This window comes from Aquila chrysaetos, chromosome 11, assembly GCF_900496995.4.
Source record: "Aquila chrysaetos chrysaetos chromosome 11, bAquChr1.4, whole genome shotgun sequence".
In the NCBI taxonomy this organism is placed as follows: Eukaryota; Metazoa; Chordata; class Aves; order Accipitriformes; family Accipitridae; genus Aquila; species Aquila chrysaetos.
The window spans coordinates 30,853,756-30,871,539 of record NC_044014.1 but is presented as its reverse complement, the minus strand read 5'-3'; the positions used below and the strand labels follow the sequence as shown (position 1 = coordinate 30,871,539).

Here is a 17,784-nt window from a genome sequence, read left to right as displayed (position 1 = left end):
TGACCATTAAATTTACAGGCAGGCAAAAGCAGGGCTGAATAAAAAGGCAACAAAATCCCACTCTAGTAGGAAACATAAATATAATGTCTGTGGCTAACACTGGGGGATTTTTTTCCCTCTACTTTTTTTTCCTTTCTTTTCCCCCTTCTCTCTATCCAAGAGAGTGGGTAGACTCTCTACTAACTAATTCATCTGATTTTGATAAGTAATTCAGCACTAGTTTCTCAGGTTAATACTGAACCTTCTGAGTACACTTGGGGTTTGGGGATATTTAGAAAAATGGCCTCTCAAGCAGCAAATAAGTATCAGCCTGAAAACAGCTGGAGCATTGGCCCATGGTACTGACTGACAGCACTCTTGGAAAGGCCATTTTCCAGCCTTGTAGAAGATGATAGGTGGGACTAGGAGGAAAGCTCATGTGGGAGAAAGAAAACAACTGCAATGCTTTTTTTTTCTTTTCTCTGTTAATCAACTCATTTATTTAAATTAATGTATTTCTAACAGAGAAGCCTGGATGAAATTTTACTTGCTGCATCCCAGGACATTGGGCATTACGTACCCGTACTGTGCCCAAAGATGTACATTGGGGGGAAACCCACCAATAGTTTTTACTCTGTATATAAACGTGTTTTAATAAACAACACTTTTCATGAAAGTTGTTTCTGAAGATGTGACTTAGCTGCCACATACTTTAAGACCCTCCCTGCGGGCCATGGAGGAGGGATGTGAAGGTAGCAAAGGAGGCCTTCCCTGCAAGCAAAGGAGGTTTTTGCAAGGTTGGGCCTTAAAAGCGGTGAATCCCTCCTGCTGGCCCGCCTGGTGCTGGAGACAACCAAACTGTCCAACCCAGTGTAAAATTATAAAATTATTATTATAAAATAATAATAATATCATTGTTTTATTAGGGAATATTTCCATGGCAGACTACGGAAGAGGACCAAAGGCTCTGGTGAGTGTAGCGCTTGTCTCCCCAGAGGCCCATGCCCACGCAGGGTGGGCATGGGGTCCCTGAGGCCCTCTACTTCGGCAGCTGATGGATGACTGGGAAGGACACATCCTCCCATCGCAGCTGCCAGCGTTGCTCCCGCAGCACTCCCAGTTCAGCCCGCCAGCCCCGCTGACCGGTGTCCCCTTGCTGCTTAAGCTACACTGAAAGTGCATAAGGAGCGTTCGCCTCGGCTCACGGGGGCTGTGCTGGTGCCCCTGTCACTGCAACAGCAACAGCTTCACCAAGACGTGTCCCCAGCAGCCACCACGGTCAGGTGGGGGATTGATATCTGCTCCATCTGCTGTGCTACAGACCAGCAGCCTTTCTTTCTCCTTCACTCATGGCTTACTGACACGTTCAAATGTAGGGCAGCTGTTGAAATATCAAGTACCGCACCATGGACAAATAAGGACCATTTTAGTTTCAAAAAAAAAAAAAAATCCCATAAGCTTGTAGTTAGATGCTGGGCACAGTGAGCAACAGCAGCCCAACAGGTCCACTACTCACAGCCTGCTGCTTGTACACAGGAGGCAATCACAAAGCACTGCAACAGTCCCCAGCGGGTTCCCCACTAGTGCATTTTGCTGATTTGCCTTGAAATCAAAGCACCTGTCGATTTAAAAGCTGCAGAATCAATCCTGTCTTCTGTAGGCTCACAGCAGCTACACTATTGCACACACCCCGACAGCCATGTATAGATCTAAGCTGTCACACCATAAATATTTTTCTATCCTGGTCCCGTAGGTTAGAGGTTAAGTAGGTCCAGGCTAATCTTGATTTGTGACCCAGCTTCGCACGTACTGGCAGTGAGGTTTAGCCCTTTTCCGGTGGCACGCTGCCTTCTGCGGGCTGTAATGAAGCCCATACACACTAGATGGCCCCAGGAGAACACAGCGTTGCTTGGAAATTGCAACCAAACCCTGCTATTTTGGATTAAAAAAAGATGATCAATAAATTTGGTTACGCCAAGTCGCTTCTCATATAATTGTTTAGACTGAGTTTGTCAAGGTGACCAAAAGGCAATTGACACATGTGTTACGGGGAAGCTGGAGAATAGCACTGAACTTTTATATTTATACAATAGAGATAGGCCTGGTTAATTACTTGTAAGGGCTTGGGAACAGAAGTGATTTTGGCTCCATCTTACCAACCAAACAAACACATCTATCAATCAGAATCCCCACAGCTAAAGAATAAATGCCAAGAGTGGTCCCAGGGGTGATTTTTAGCACTTTGACACAGCCTATGAACCATACTACATGTCTTCTTTAGGGTCGGGTCCCCAGCAGGATTTATTTCTGCGTCAAGGAAGATTACAGCTAATAGGATTTGCTTCTTGGAGGCTGTTGGCATGTTTGGTGCAAACCCTGCACAGTGCTTTCTTAAAGGAGAATATGGACCCTATTTGTCATATTTTTCTTCTTCTTCTGGCCTTCCACAAGATAAATCCATCTGTTTCATCTTGTGTCACAGGATGCTCTTGTTCTCAAGACAACTTTGGAAGGTAAGAATGCTCGTTACCCTAGTCGTAGCACCAGCAAAGCAGCTCGCAGAGTCCCAGTACATATTTGCTGATGATGTGAGCACCAAAACCAAGCAGATGGCTGCATGATATGCCTCCTCTAATACTCAAATAGTACTAGCTTGAGCATAGAATGCCATTTCTCTTATTTCCCTGAGATATGTAGTTGCATACATAGCAATTTTTATGACATCTTAGTTGTATTCTTTGTGGGAAAATGGGTGTAAAACCCAGGGAAGGATGGCTGTATGGCTTACGCATGCCCTGCATACAATACCTTATAACTATTCAAGTGCTTGTAGATCTATATAGGGAACTGGTTTGTGTTAGCCATGAACGTGGTGTGCGACCTGGAGAATTTTCTGGTTTCCTCCTTAGGAGTTTGCTCTGCATGTCTGCACTGCTGAGACAGATCCCAGCAAACATCCCTCAGGACATCCGGAAAATTAGAATAGAAAATTCTCACCTAACAGAATTGCCTCGTGGGTCTTTTGAGAACGTTAGTGCCTTGGAGTATCTCTGGCTCAATTTTAACAACATCACGGTGATGCACATCAAGAGTCTGGAATATCTGCCAGCTCTGAAGGAGTTGCGCTTGCAAGGGAACAAATTAAGTTCAGTGCCATGGACAGCATTTCAAGACACCCCGGCTCTGAAAATCCTGGATCTGAAGCACAACCGGCTGGATGTCCTTCCAGAACACGCACTCCGCTATCTGCCCAACCTGACCTATTTAGATCTATCCTCAAATCAGCTTACTGTCATATCCAGGGATGTCTTCTACAACTGGCCCGTCTACCAGAGAAGCCAGAGGGCGGAGGGGCAGATAGAAGCCATTTCCAATGCCGTCCTGGCCCTTCATGACAACCCCTGGATTTGTGACTGTCGCCTGCGGGGATTTGTCCAGTTTATCAAGTCGGTTGGCCCACCTATTATTCTGATGAATTCCTATTTAACTTGCTCAAGCCCAAAATTCAGGGCAGGGAAGTTTTTTCATGAAGTGGAGCTCAACAGCTGCATGAAGCCCCTGACCTCAGCCCTTGACACCAACCTGACAGTCCCGGTGGGGCTGAACGTCACTCTGACCTGCTTTGTGCAAGCCAGCCCTTCCCCGGCTGTCTGGTGGACCTATGCGCTCAAACTTTTAAGGGCATTTAATGGTAAGAAAAGCTTTTTCTTCTTTGTTTCTTTCATTAAAAATTTATGTTCTGCTATGCTACTTACATAGGCCTTCAGGCCATCACAGTCACCACACCATCTCTCAGCCCCTTTAGAGCATCACAGTTATTGTGGTGGCAATAATCCAAATAATCTTAATCACTCTATGTGTCTAAGCATGCCTGACCCATATGAGAAGAGCTGCTTCAAGCAGGATATCAGTCAAAGATGATGGCCTCATTTTTACACAATTATTTTATGTGTGGATTTTTAGCTCTTTCATCATGACACATGATGTGCAAGAACTAGTAATAATACATCAGTCATACATCTATAATAAATATGTAGTTATCTAGACATGCATACATATTTACATTATATATTATATAATACACACATATATACGCACACAGTCTAGATAATTATATTTGTACGTACATGTGTGTTTGTAGGAGTGCGCACACAGAGCTGTATGTTTCTACACTATTCCCATATGTTCTTTCAAGAAATACCCACACAAACCAGAAAACCCCACAGCCCTGTTGCCTGTCTGTGTCCATTCATGTTCTACAACCAAAACAGAGCTTGTCATTGTCCATAAGCCTTGCTTATTCACATTCTTTATTGAGAGCCTTCTAATAGGAGGCCTTTCCCTCCCCATCCAGCTTGGCTCTTACATGCCCTCCCTCACATTTATTTTTACTGAGAGCCTTCAATAGCACAAATTGCTATTTTCATCAGGTAAGCTAATAATGCATGCAGGTACCGCACAGGTTATGTGTGTTCCTAATAAGGCAGCTAGCTAAATAAGATAGCATTAGCCCTTAATCCTGGACTGATATTTGCTTTAATTGCAGTGTTGTAGCAGCACTTGTGCATCTTTCCACAAGCACATACTGAGTTAATTACACACAGGCTTTTCCCGACCACAGCCACGCGCCCCTGTTTGGATAGACGACAGGGTGTTTCATACTGTTCTTAAAGCTGCATCTCACTTCCAGCCCAACACCTCCTGGCTCTACACACCTCTTTTTGGCCCGAGCCTCTTGAGACCGACATTTTTCTGCACTCAATCCTAACGGAGGACGGAGCGTGCGTCCAAAATGCAGCTGTGCCTCCTGCACCTCAGTGGCTGGCTCTCCCTGGCTTGCCCTGACCTGAGCATGCTGACGGCACATGGGCGGCTTGGCCTTTGCCCGCAGCAGCCTCCCCAGCCGCTTGCACTGGGTCGGGGGTCGGACGCACTCCCTCTCTCCCATGCTCCGGTGTCCCGTGGGCCTCCGTCCCACGCCAGAGTGGTCTTGGGGTTGCCCCAAGGGCATGGTGGCTCCCCGCCTGCACGGGCAGGAGGGGGCCGCCGCCTGCTGACACAACTCCCCTCTCCCCGCAGTGTCCACCGAGCCCATCAGCGAGGAGACCATCCGCTCAGAGCTGCTGATCCCGGCCGCACGGCCGGCGGACGCCGGCAACTACACCTGCACGGCGGCCAACTTCTTGGGCAACGCCTCGGTGGCCATCACCCTCCGTGTGGGGTCCCCGTGGGCGTCCACCACGCCCCCGGGCTGGGCCCCCATCGCCCCTGCTGAGCCGGGCGCCCACGTAGAAGTGCGCATCGCCAAGCAGACCGTCTACGGCATCACCCTGGAGTGGTTTGCAGCGGCAGCGGCAGCGGCGGACCCGGGGGAGACCTGGTACACCCTCCTGGTGGGCCGCTACGATGCCGCCCAGAAGGATGCGATCTACATCGGTCCCGGCGTCAACACCTACTCGGTGACCGACCTGCTGCCCGCCACCAAGTACGAGGTCTGCGTGGCCGTGCGCAACCAGGCGCCCCGCAAGGGCCAGTGCGTCGTCTTCGTCACGGGCAGCGACGTCAGCCAGCTGGAGCAGCGCGAGAAGCTCATCCACATCGTGGTCATCGTCTGCGCCATGGTGCTGGCCGTGCCCGCCGGCATGTACGCCTGCACTGCCGAGGCCCGCCCCGGCTGCCTGGCCCGCTGCCCCGGCGCCTGCCCCCGGCGCCGCCACGGGGGCCCGGCGCAGGCCGCCGGCAGCAAGGAGAGCACGCTGGACAGCCTGCCCGCCGGCAGCGAGGACGGGCTTTGCCGCCCCGAGGGCGGCCGCGGCGCCCGGCGGCCCCCGGCCCGCGAGGAGCCCGGCAAGACCCGGCCGCCCCACAGGAACAGCGCCGACCTCTACTAGCCCGGCCCCCTGCCCGCCCTGCGAACGCGGCCGCGGCGGCACCTTTGCAGACGACCTCGAGCCACAGCACACGCTGGTCTTCTTGGGCGACCACGCGAGGAAGGCTCTGTGCTGCGAGGACTTGGCGCGCGACTGGGATTCACAGCAGGCTCGGGGAGCCCCGGGAATGGGGGTACCCAGGGTGTGTGGCTGTGCCCCAGCAGCTCCGGGCTGCCGCCGAGCAACGCACGCGGACACGCAAGAAAACAAGCGTTGACAAAAAACCCACCCCAAAACCAATAGCAATGCGCGTGGCAAAAGGCCAAAGGTCTCCCCTTGCTCACTTGCACGGGCGAGTCTTTCTGTCTTTTTCCCGGCCGGGGGGGGGGCGGGAGGGCTGTTGGCAGCTCTGCCCTGGGCTGGTGCCTCACCGAAACAGGACGGGGGAGCCAGGGCAGGGCTGTGCTCGTAACCAGCAACAGAAAGTAGGGAAGGATTGGGTCAACGAGATGGAGCTCTTGTGTTCCACTTGGAGAAAGACTTTTTTTTTTGATCAGGGGTGTTGGGTGTTGGTTTTGGGAGGGCGGGTTTTTTTGTTTGGTTGGTTTGGTTTGCTTTGTTTTGTTATTTTTTTTCCTTACCCCTCCTTAAGGTTTACACAGCCCTAAGAGGTTTACAGCTTCTGTTGTACCACAACCAGAAAAACTGCAAGGGCTTACTGAATACCAGCATAAGATAGCCGCAGCACAGGGTTTGGGTTTTTTTTGAGTTGTTTTCGGTTTTTGGTTTTTTGCACTAGGGAGAAGGGGAGGGCCTTTTACTTGTGTCCAAACATATCTTAGAGGTCCATTTTAGCACGCACGCACACACAGACACATACATACCTAGCCTCTTGCTACACAAGTGGTGTGTTAATATATTCTTTTTAAAGTTAAGAACAAGAGCTGGTGAAAAAAATGAACAGTTTGTGTTTTGCAGGCAAACACTCAACTGCTGTTTCCTCTTCCACCTTCCCCACCACTTGTCTCCTTTTCCCCAGGACGGCACTGTGGCTGCGGGCTGATGCGGTGGGTGACAGGGACGCTCACCCTGAGCCCGGCTGGCGGGACAAGTGGCCGGTGGCAGAGAGGGTGGTGGAGCCAGGGTTTGGGAGCCGAAGGTGTGAACCGGGCACCTTCCCCAAATGCAGATGGGCCGCCTGCCCATCCTGCTGCTTTGAAACCAAAGCTTGCCTCCTTTCTAGAGGCAACGTACCCCAAATATGCATGTAAAAGGAACCGTTCCCTGCTTGTGGAGCAGCTCACGCTGCGTTTCTCGGGGGTCTGAGGACATGTGACTTATTTTTTTCTTTTTTGGCCTCGTGCTTTCCAGCACAACCAAAGCACGTGGCCAATAGACCCGCAGCCCTTGTCATATGTGTTGTTATAGACCGCCTCAAAAAGTAAAAAACTAGAGTAGAAACCTCAGCTGTAAGCAGAGATAAAGTTTAATGTGAGCTTCACTATGTGGTAGTTTGGCTTTCTAGTTGTATTTTGGTTTTTGTGGTGTGTTTTCCACGCTGCCTCTCCTCGAGCCCCACATTTCCTCCCCCAGCACCTCCTTCTGCTGTAACTTACTGCACAGCTTTTGAACAGAGACCTGTTTGGTCAACGCTGACTCTCAGTGTTAGACTTCAAGGGACTTCCTAGTCTTGTCAGTCGTTTAGTGTCAAAGTAATAAACACGATGGATTTTCAGAATACCAGACGTCCTCTGCTTCATTTCTATTCTTTTACAGTTACGAATTGCAAAGAAACCTGAATGCCAAGGAGCTCCGGGGTTCGGCTGCAGGGACAGGGGAGGCCGGGCGGTTGCAGCATGTGTGATGGGGGTCTGGAGTGGTGAGGAAGGGGCAGAAGCAGCCAGCCAAGTGGGGAGACAACCTTGTCCTGGAGAAACCCCTGGGGAGACGGTGCATACGGGGTCAGGCATGAGCTGATGCTGGTTGAGGGCCAGCACGGGGCCATGTACGAGGGGGAGTGACAAACGAACCATTGCCTGTAGCGACTGGCCGCCTCTCACCCCGGTCAACACGGAGGAACAACGGCAAACTGTAGAAACTGGAGAGAGAGAGATGCTGAATCATAGCAAGGAAACAGCCAGGGACAGACAACACGTCCCATCACCACGTGTAGGAAGTTCATAATAAATCGCGTACACAGTGAGCACTGGCATCAAACTAAACCTGCTGTCCCACAAGGAGCCTTCCTGCCCCCGGGGCCATGCTGCAGCGGGCTGCAGAGCACAACGGGCACTCGGCCAGGGGCTCGTCTGTGACCCTGCCCGTCCGCCGTGCTCCACGGCATCCTGCTTCTTGCCTCCTCTCCTTCCAGGCTGGTGTTGCCCCAAACCAACACGGTCCCTCTCCTGACTCGCGGTCTGAAAAAGGAGCCATTTGGTCATCTTAGGAAGCCGTCCGGCTGCCTGTGCCCGTGCGGTCACATAACAAGCAATGACAAGGCATCGTTGCCAGCAGAACAACATCATGCACAGAAGCACCTTTTACAGATTTTTTTTTATTTATTAAAAAAACACCCCTGAAGTTGAAATACAGAGTAACTGGAAAAAAGTCTCACAGCATAGTAATAAAACATCTTTATTCCCTCTTAAATATCATCTCTAAGACTATAAGCCTATAACTCCTGTTAAATCTCACTTAATTGAATGGTCTTTAAAGGCTTTCCTCATTGGAGAATAAACATTGAATACTGGCTTCAACACAACAGCGGGAAAACAGTAGTACAGGAAATAAATCACAAACTCTTGGTACCTCGGGAAACGCTGCAGAACTTGGTGGAGACGCAACCAGCAGAAGATGCGTGCTTGTGCAGGGCAGCAGGATTGAGGCCGGGGGCTGCACGTCCCCTCCCTCCCACCGGCTCACAGCCGAACGACAAGGATGAGGTGACCGCACACAACGCAAGAGCCTGGGCCTCACGCCACGCGGCCCCAGGAGGAGGAATAAGCAAGAAAACAGTGGAGGAAAGGAGAGAAGCGGAGAGGCTCTGGGAGCAGTGCTGCTGCCACGGTCCCCAGCTGGGACCCTGCCGCACCTTTCGGCTACAGCCCCTGGCTCAGCCCACGGGTGATATGAGCCATGGTCACCCTCTGGCTTCTAGGTGGCTTGAGCTGAAGTTCAAAATTACAGGATTTTTCCCTGTAAGTGGGTAACTTCTTATTCAACCAGCTATCCCCTACGCTGATGAAGTCCTGGTGCAAACAAAGGGAATTAGACCCGCTAATGGGGTGAGAGAAGAGGAGCCCCTGAGGGCCAGGTCTGCTGATCCAGCTGAAATGACAGCTGGACAAGAGTCTCATGAATTAACACAGTGTCCTGTCCTGTAGGGTTTGCTCCCCATCTTGATGTTCACGGTGCTGATCCATGGGAGCACAGCTGCCCTGCGGGGCCAGGCCTCAGGCAGAGGGTGCAGGGTGCTGCTCTCCAGCCAGCCTGGCGCACGCTGCCTTCTCCCCAAGGGATGGGAAACAGCCAGGCCCAGCTGAAAAACATCTCCTCAGAAACAAACATGAGGGAGAAACTGTGGGGTAGATCCAGTGAAAAAAGTACTCTGCCTTTGGTGCCTTTTTACTGTCACGTAACAGGAAAAAAAGGTGTCAGATGCTGCCCCCCCCCCCCCCCCCCCGCCCCCTTAACTGTTGCATAATTCACTCAAAAATACTGATAGGACAAACAAGAATATTTTATGGAAACCTCCTTTTGCACTCACCAGTCCCTGGAGTAAGCCAGGAGAGGTGATGAAATACATTCCCCGACACCTCCTGCTAGCAGTGCACAAAACCAAATGATCTTTCCAGACACTTCCCTGATGGGCATATGCGACTTTCCAGCACTTGTCTGTATTTTTCACTTATCATTTTTCTCTCAGTTTTACCTTGTCTTCCCTGCTGCTTTAATCATGTCCTTCTCCTGCTGGCCTCTCCCTCGTGAGGGGACGCGGTGTCAGAAGGAGTGAGCGCTGCTATTGAACTGCGCTCAAATCTTTCCCCAGCTGGTCTAGGGAAGGCTGAGGTGGCCCTCCCGTCCCCTGATGAGCAAGCAAGCCCAGGGCAGAAGCAAAGCGCAGCATCATGTCAACGTACTCTGGCAAAACCCGGCATAAGCTGCAGGAAAATGAAGAACTTCTCCAAGCCTGCCCGCTTACCTTTTGGAAACGAAGGTACTCGGGCCATGAGCACATCGCTCCGCCAGCTGTTGCAAAGCATGTCGCGCCCTGAGGACAGCAAGTACCAGCTACGAGCTACCCTCCTGCAGCGCGCAGTGTCACTGATGTAGGAGACCTGCACATCGGTGCTGGCGCCGCAGCCAGGCCAACATCTTCAAAAGCGGGTCTGGGATTTGAAGTGACGTGTTTTTGGACACCTCAAATCCACCTGCCAGACCAGGTCAGAAGTGGCATCGTCCAGTGCCTTGGCTGCAGAGCGTCTTGGTTGAAAACCAGGACTCTGGGTAGGGACCTCCAAAACCAGGGCAACCTGAATCCCCGTTCGCCTGGGAGATGGTGGCTGGTGTGAGGGTACTCAGCAGCCCGGTCAGACAGCTGCAGGGAGGGAGCAGCACTGGGACACGAGCCGAAGGGACTGCAGTCGCAACTGGACACAGGCCGCAGAGTTTGCTATGGGTGGGGTGACTCCGTAGCGTGTAGTACTTGCAGAAGGTGAGGGGTGGCTATCACAGCAAGAAGCTGCTGTCAGTTCACAGGGTGCTGACAGACACGGGGAAGACCACGGCACATAAATATATCCATGCGCAGCCATGATCCGCAGTCTCTGGGGGCTGCCAAGAGCACCTAGATGTGGGGCTCACCGATAGCTGCGTTCCTCTCCTCAAACTTCATTTTGAGCTCTGACACGAGGGCATTGTGGGCGCTGCCATGACCTCTCTTCTTCAGCTGCTTGTTTATAAACTTGGGAGTGAGGGAGCCGGACACGGTTGGCACCCGCCACCCTGGGGCGTCCCCCCTGGGAGCCAGGGCGGGGGGCGGCGGGGGCAAGGGGGCGGTCGGTGGCATGGGGGCAACCTGGATGTTGTTGTTGCTGTTCTCGTTGTGGAGGCTCTTGGCATCATCCTCAACAACAAACTTCTCCGCAGCATTGCTGGGCCTCTTGAACTTCAGCCACTCCATCCTGACTGTCCGGGACTGTGGGGTCTGTCTCTTTTTTATGATCCTTCTTACCGGCATGATTTTGTTGGACCGCTTATTGCGCCAGAACATGGCAGTAGAGATCATGATAGTTATCAGCACCATTATGCCCATGACACCAGCTAGCACTCCTAAGGCTTTCATGGGGTTATCTTTAGTTTGCATCAAAAAGGCGGCCATAGGCCCTTTGTGAAGAGTCTGTAAAAGAGTACAAAGAAAACACGTGACTTACTCTATGGGACAGACAGTGACCCAGAAATTTCATTTGTCCAAAATATGTAACAAGCAGGGGCTGACTAATGGAAGTTGTCTCTAAAAAAAAAAAAAAAGGGAGTCAAAGAGCCAGTCTCAGTTTGGAGAATTTAGATGGAGCAGGAGACTGGCCAAGCATTACTGTATTGTGAGACGGATGACTGTCGAACACAAAAGCTTACAGGAGTATTACCACCAAATTAGGACAGATTCCTGCGTGTCACCATAGCATTTGTTTAACTTGCAAGAACCAAGCAAGAAAATAATTGGCTCCAGGATCTGCAGCTGTATTGTTGTACTACACTTCAGAGTTAATTTCCTAGGAATAATAGTGTTGAACACAAACAAAAGTTTATGAGTAGAAAATGATCTTTCAAAAACAGTTGCAGGTGATATGGTGATGCAGTTTATAGGACTATTACTGAGCACTGAAAATATTATGAGAAAACTTCACTTTATAAAATTACAGTATACAAATGAGTAGTTAGCAGGTATGTGCTGGATTCTGTTTTCAAGTACTCTTTTACAGACATAACAAAACTCTTTGAGGTAGGGAAGATGAGTAGAGCTAAAGAGCTTTGCTTTTAGAAATAAAAGAAAAAAGCAATAACATGAACTACATATGGCATATTAAGGACAAATGAATGGCCAGTTCACTTTGTAGCTTAGCACACTGTGCGTCTCGGAGGTCCCCGTATGATTTTGCGGATTTTGCCCTGCGGGTGGAGCCTGGATCTTTTCACACTTTTCCAGTACATGATGGTGGAGATCACCATTGTTACAGAAATGGTGGAAAGGACGCCACTCATGCATATTCCAAATATTGTCCATGGACGCTTCTTGAGGCCTAAAATATAGGATTTTACCCTGGACTTGATCTGGAAATATCAAAAATAAGAGAAATGATCAACCCTCACATGGTTATATTTGAAAGAGGCCAGGATCTATTATAAATACAGCTAGGGAACTAGGGTGAAATGTGTACAGGACAGAGAGCGTAGACAATAAAGGGAGCTAAGTGTTGAACTAGGCACAGGAGAGGAGATGCAGTTACATTGAACTGAATCCAGAAACACTAAAAGAAGTTAGGAAGCACATATAAACACCTGGCTCATCAGGGAATAAAGGGTAGCAGCGTGGCACATAGATCACCATTATTCATGGCATGGACTACATTTCCAAGAGAAGTTCATAATGAATACAAGCTCCTGCAATGGTATCTGGACAGACAGCAGTGTTGTGCAAGGCCAGGAGATCCTTCAGAAATGGCACATTTGCAAGCGAGTTTGTTTACCAAGAGCTGGTCATTAAGCTATGTGCAGCTGCAGAGAGACAGGGCTACCCACCATGGCCCACTCCTCTGGCCTCGACCCCAGGAGAGAATCATCACCCAAACTTTGCATGTCTAGTAACGGGTTATCTGCATTTCAGTTAGTGGTCTTAAGCTCCCAGCTTTTAGTCAATGGGGAGAAAAGGACACCTCCAGAGTAGTAGTCACCACATGCTAAAATAGGTATCAAAGACAGTGAGTATAAGGAGAGCCTTGTGACTAGCTTGGACTTGAACCTCTGATTTTTTAGACATTTAAAGTGAGATCAGATGGATTTCCCTGTATGACTCTAAATTGGATGCTCATCTCTTTACGCTCCCCAGTCTGTGGAGGGAGATGACTAAGAGTATCCCCAAAGGATGCTTCAGAGTGCCTCTTGTCATGTATTACACAGCAATACTATTTATTTTTAAATCGCATCCCTAAACTTAGGGAATGTAAATTCATTAATAAACACCCTTCTTCACTTCACTTCTGTGTTTTCACAGCCTGCCTCAAACACATTATCCAAGCCCTCTCTTCCCCTACCCTGAATGTTTCTTGTTGCCAAAGAGAAATGGGTGAAGAAATGCTGTTGAAACTCATGGACCATGTTACCTTACAGGTAGTAACCAATTTTCATCATTTTGCTGTGCAAAGATTTTTTCCATTATTTAATTAGGAAGGGACCTGAGCTAGAAACCAAAGGCAGAGCAGCCCATGACTTTGATGGAGCTTGGATTCACATCAGCTTTGCTGTTCTGCATGACATGGATTTTGTGTACTTAAATCCCATCAGATGACAGAAATTCTGCCCTGGCTTACTTAACTTCATGTGAAAGTCTGATGAATTAAGTGTCATATAAACCCTGCTTAGTACATGACCTCAAATGAGTCCATTTATTATGAGTGTTGTCAAGATCAATTTTGTAGCAAGGCCCTGATGGCTAAATAGTACAGGACCAACACAAGGCGAAAGATGACATATACTTAAGAAGATGCTATGTCTCAGTAATAATTATTTGACTAGCTATTTGAAAATCTTGAATAAATGGGATTAGACAGAAGTACATGTCTATGTTGCCAGTGTACAACAGCTGCAGCAGTAAGAACTGATGGAAATCCTATGGGGAGTTTCAGAATTTGGCTTCCTTCAACTGCCCCTTGTCTCACGAAGTTTGGCACCTATTCAGAGCTTCCAGTTATGAAGAGGTGATTAATACCAAAACTAAGACCATTAATAGCTGGTTCAGCATATACTCTAGTTGCTGGGCCTGTACTATACAAAGCTTTGCCTAGCATCAGCCTTTGATAACAACTCTTCTGTAATGTCTGCATAAAAACATAAGGCATTTTGTAAGCATACAGTGTGAGAATTTCTGTTTGTCATGGCCGTGACACTCACAGGATAAATAGGAGGAATAACTTGCAAACCAAGCCTGGAATGTCATCACCCTCGCCAGCCTGCAGAGTGGCTTATGGTAAGTGCATTTGTCACCAAAAGGCTTTGCAGTCTTGTCCGTGCCATCACTGTGTCCCAGTCAGTTAACACACAGAACAGGTCTGAGAGAGGTCTGAGCACGCTCTGACAGTGAAAGTCTGGGAGCATTTGGACACCTAAGTTTAAGCAGTTTGGCCCTGAGCACTACCCAGCACATACATACAAAACACCATCAAGTCCTTGTATCGATTACCAACAGTGCCTCAGAACTGGGTCAACAAATAGTGCCACTTTGTAATTTATTTAGCTGTTGGTTTTTCCTAAGAGGTGCGCTGCATTTTGAAGAGTACTGATTTTTCTTGTAAACATAAACCAAAAGCAGATACACGATGAAATGAAAGCTGGTATGGGAAGCACTTTCATATCTCTGTGGGCCAAAACCTGGAAGAAGCACTCTCTTTCTTAATAGCCATCAAAGGAGTTAAAATACCACTGCTCACAAAAGATAACGCTGTGCTGTTTTTTTGCTGTGACTTCACAGTTATAATGAGCACTGGCCCAGAGAAGGGTTGGGGACAATTAGAGGGTTACAGAACCGTGGCAGACATTTGGAAGTAGCTAAGCTGTTCGTATCGGCTTCGAGAAAGGAGAACTCCAATCCTGGGACAAGAATACAATTAAAAACATTAAAGCAACTGTTTGGATTAAAAGATGTCGTCACCTGTTTATTCAACGGGCACGTATGGTCCTTTGCAGAACCCTTGTGACTGTCTTTCCCCTGCAGAGAAGCTCCTCGGCCCAAGTCCCGTGGGATGCTGAAATGTCCAGCAGTCACTGGGACTCGCCAGCTTTTGAGGGGCTTTCACACTGACACATGCCTTTGAAGCCAGTTTCGTAAGACCCAGCACTGTGCAGTTTAAGCATAGATAGATGCTTTCAGGCTGTGTACCTGAAAGGCAGGCTGTGGAAAACACCCCTCTGCAGCACGTGGGGCTTATTCTTGCCACCCTTCCTCCACAGCAGCTTCCTCCTCAAAACCCTGAGTTTTCCAAAGGGATGCCCATGTCTCTCTCTGCTACTGAAATGGTGACTTATTTCCTTTGTTTTTCTCTCTCCTGCCACAACAGTTTGCAGTGTGCAGGCATCCACACCTCCTGGCAGCTTCTCAAGAGCCTTTCATAATGCATGGGTTGCAGTGAGCAGAGCAAATGGGCAACATATCCAGAAGTTGGACCCAACAGGAGTGTGTGATTGAGCTGTTCAACCACGAGACCAGCTAAGGCTCACCAGCTATATTTAGAAGTCTAAGTAAGTAGGTGAAGCTGTTAAGAGCCCAAGCTATCGCAGATTATAGACAACTCAGGCTGTGTCGACTTGGGCAAGTGGATCTGTACAACAAACCAGCTGGTTCTGAGGAGCCCGCTTCCACATATTCAGCATTTCTGGGATTTTGCTTCAGATTGCTCTAGCCTGGTTGCAGGGACGGACTGCCTGCTAGTGCCAAAGCACACTAGGTGTGCTCCCCAAACACATTTTCATCTGAAAGAAGTCCGCTCTGTGTGCTTGGAGCTATCTGAGACATGAGCCATCCCACAGTATGTGGGGATGATCAGGAGATTTGCTTCAGAAGTAACTCCTGATCCGAGGTAGAACACAAGCTGCCCCCTCCAGTGCTTATCCCAAAGAGCAGTGCTATCACCAAATACGAAGCCTGCATTTACACCACTTTGCAATGCAAACACGAGCATGGGGCAAGACTCCTCAAATCAAACCAACCTTCTCTGAACAATTTTTTTCGAGGTCTGTGTAACTGTGGAAAGAAGAGGCTAACTGCTCTGCAAAAGTGGCAAAGGATGTTTGGTGCCATCAGCAACCACAGTTCCCCTGGTTGCAGAGTTAGTGTGAGAGAGGAGGAGATATCCACATTAATTCATGGAAGGTATTTGTTGAACCTTTCAATTAGGAGAATCTAAAACTGAGACTCACCAGCTATATTTAGAAGTCTAAATGAGCGGCCAAAGCTATTAAGAACCACAGATTATGCTGTCTAAATGTGGACTTAAGCCTCAGTCCATGACGAGGGGTAAAAAAACGCCCCCATATATTTGTGGAACTTCAGTGGAGTCATGAAGAGGCAGAGGGGTCGCTCCATCAGGCCAACATTCAGGATCAGGAGTGGGAAGATGCCTTCCGTGAAAATCTTGGGCAGCAGGAATAGATTTTTGAGTGAGACATAAGGGTGAAAAAGGAGTGGCTTTTTCAGCATATGTTTCTTATTCTGTTGAGAAAGGATAGGAAATTAACAGATGCCACTCAATACCAACTTCCATAAAACCAGACTCAGTTAAATTAAAAGGCCTCTGGAATTTTTTTATCACTGTATTTTTCCAAGAGCAAAAGGTCCTTTTGATGTGCAATACTGCTGAACTTAGCCACAAGGCATCTATCTCGAAGGGCACAGCCTTGCGCTAATTGCAATGGTAAATGTTAATCAGAAAATATGCCTGTTTAATTACTTAGTGTGATTAACACTGCAGGAAACCTCTAGAGGATGTATTCAAAATATCCTCCTTATCCAAAATCAGTAATACATAAATGCCCACCAAACAGCTAACTAAAAGAGACTTTGTACAGCTGGAGCACAGAGGGTTGAAATGTACATTTGTAACAGCGAGAGCGTGAGTGTGTGTGTACGCAATGTCCCTATACCAAGAGACTATTTTCTTCACAAAGTGTTAGCAGTGACTGTGCTGTCTCTGGGACATAGGAAGTGACCACAGGTTTTGTACAGTGGCACTGCATCTCGCTCATATGCAAGCTGAAATTTGAGAGTGGTTTTTGCTAGGAGAGATGGTGCTCTTGGATAAAAAAAAAAAAAACCAACCCAAATCATTGCAAGCAACGGAAGAAATAACGGAGAAATGTACAAAAGCTTATGGAGGATACAACATCAGATTAGTAGTGTAGATCCTGCTGAAGAGACCTACTCAAGTGAAGAAAGAAGATGCTATTGCTATCTCAGGCTCTGTGTCGGGACTTGGCATCACAAAGAGTATGGGAAGAAGGGAAAAACTGTGTCTGAGAGGAATCCATGTCTTGACAGCCCTCTCTGCTTCCCTTTTAGACTTTATCAGGAGGGGTGCTCCCTCACTTTGTGCCAAATCTGTACCCCTGGAGGGGGAGAAAAGGAAGCAGAGAGGGGACTTTGTATGAGACACCTTCTTCATCAGGTGCTGATGTTGCTTCAAGCACTAGAAGGAAATCCAGGAAACTCCTTATCCCAAAGCATCAGCTGCTCTTGTTTTCCTTCCAGATGTCCTTCACCAGCTGGTTCAGGGACACATCTCCTGCCCTGGCAGAGGAGGTGTGGGGCACCCTCCCTCCCCTCGACATGCCCCAGCCTTAGCCCCACGCTGACAGAGAGGTTACGGCTCATCCGGGAGGGGAGGGAAAGCTGGAGGCCAGATGCTGGAGGCCAACAGCGGGGACAGTGCCTGAGGGCAGCCAGGGCCACGCACTCCTAAACGTGCGCCCTGTGAGAAGCCTGGAAGCAAGGCAGGGAGGGCGGGCGCTCCCACTGTTGGCTGCGCGTAGCAATTCCTATTTGCTGTATAAAACCCACCCAATCTTACGGTTTCCATGGGAAATCAAAGCGTTAGGCAGTTTATTTCCTTTATATCAGTAAGAATGGCTAAATCTCTACACTAATTACAAAGACCCAGCATGCCCAGTC

The 17,784-nt window shown here is 48.8% G+C and overlaps 2 protein-coding genes across 4 annotated transcripts in view; one reads left to right on the top strand and one right to left on the bottom strand.

The window, feature by feature from the left end:
* Positions 1 to 2,284: 2,284 nt before the first annotated feature.
* LRIT2 (leucine rich repeat, Ig-like and transmembrane domains 2) lies at positions 2,285 to 7,587 on the top strand. Its single transcript, XM_030030238.2, has 3 exons — positions 2,285 to 2,492; positions 2,889 to 3,670; positions 5,059 to 7,587. The coding sequence occupies exons 1-3, from the start codon at positions 2,383 to 2,385 to the stop codon at positions 5,868 to 5,870; spliced, it is 1,704 nt and encodes a 567-aa protein (XP_029886098.2). The 5' UTR covers positions 2,285 to 2,382; the 3' UTR covers positions 5,871 to 7,587.
* Positions 6,644 to 17,784, bottom strand: part of CDHR1 (cadherin related family member 1) — a 51,374-nt gene continuing 40,233 nt past the window's right edge. For 2 of the 3 annotated variants that reach the window (XM_030030234.2, XM_030030236.2), the window contains one exon: positions 6,644 to 11,247. In XM_030030234.2, the coding sequence (XP_029886094.1) occupies positions 10,696 to 11,247 (552 nt within the window). In that variant the 3' untranslated portion in view covers positions 6,644 to 10,695. Of the gene's footprint in view, positions 12,180 to 17,784 lie in introns of all 3 variants that reach the window. The other variant, XM_030030237.2, reaches the window with a different exon arrangement.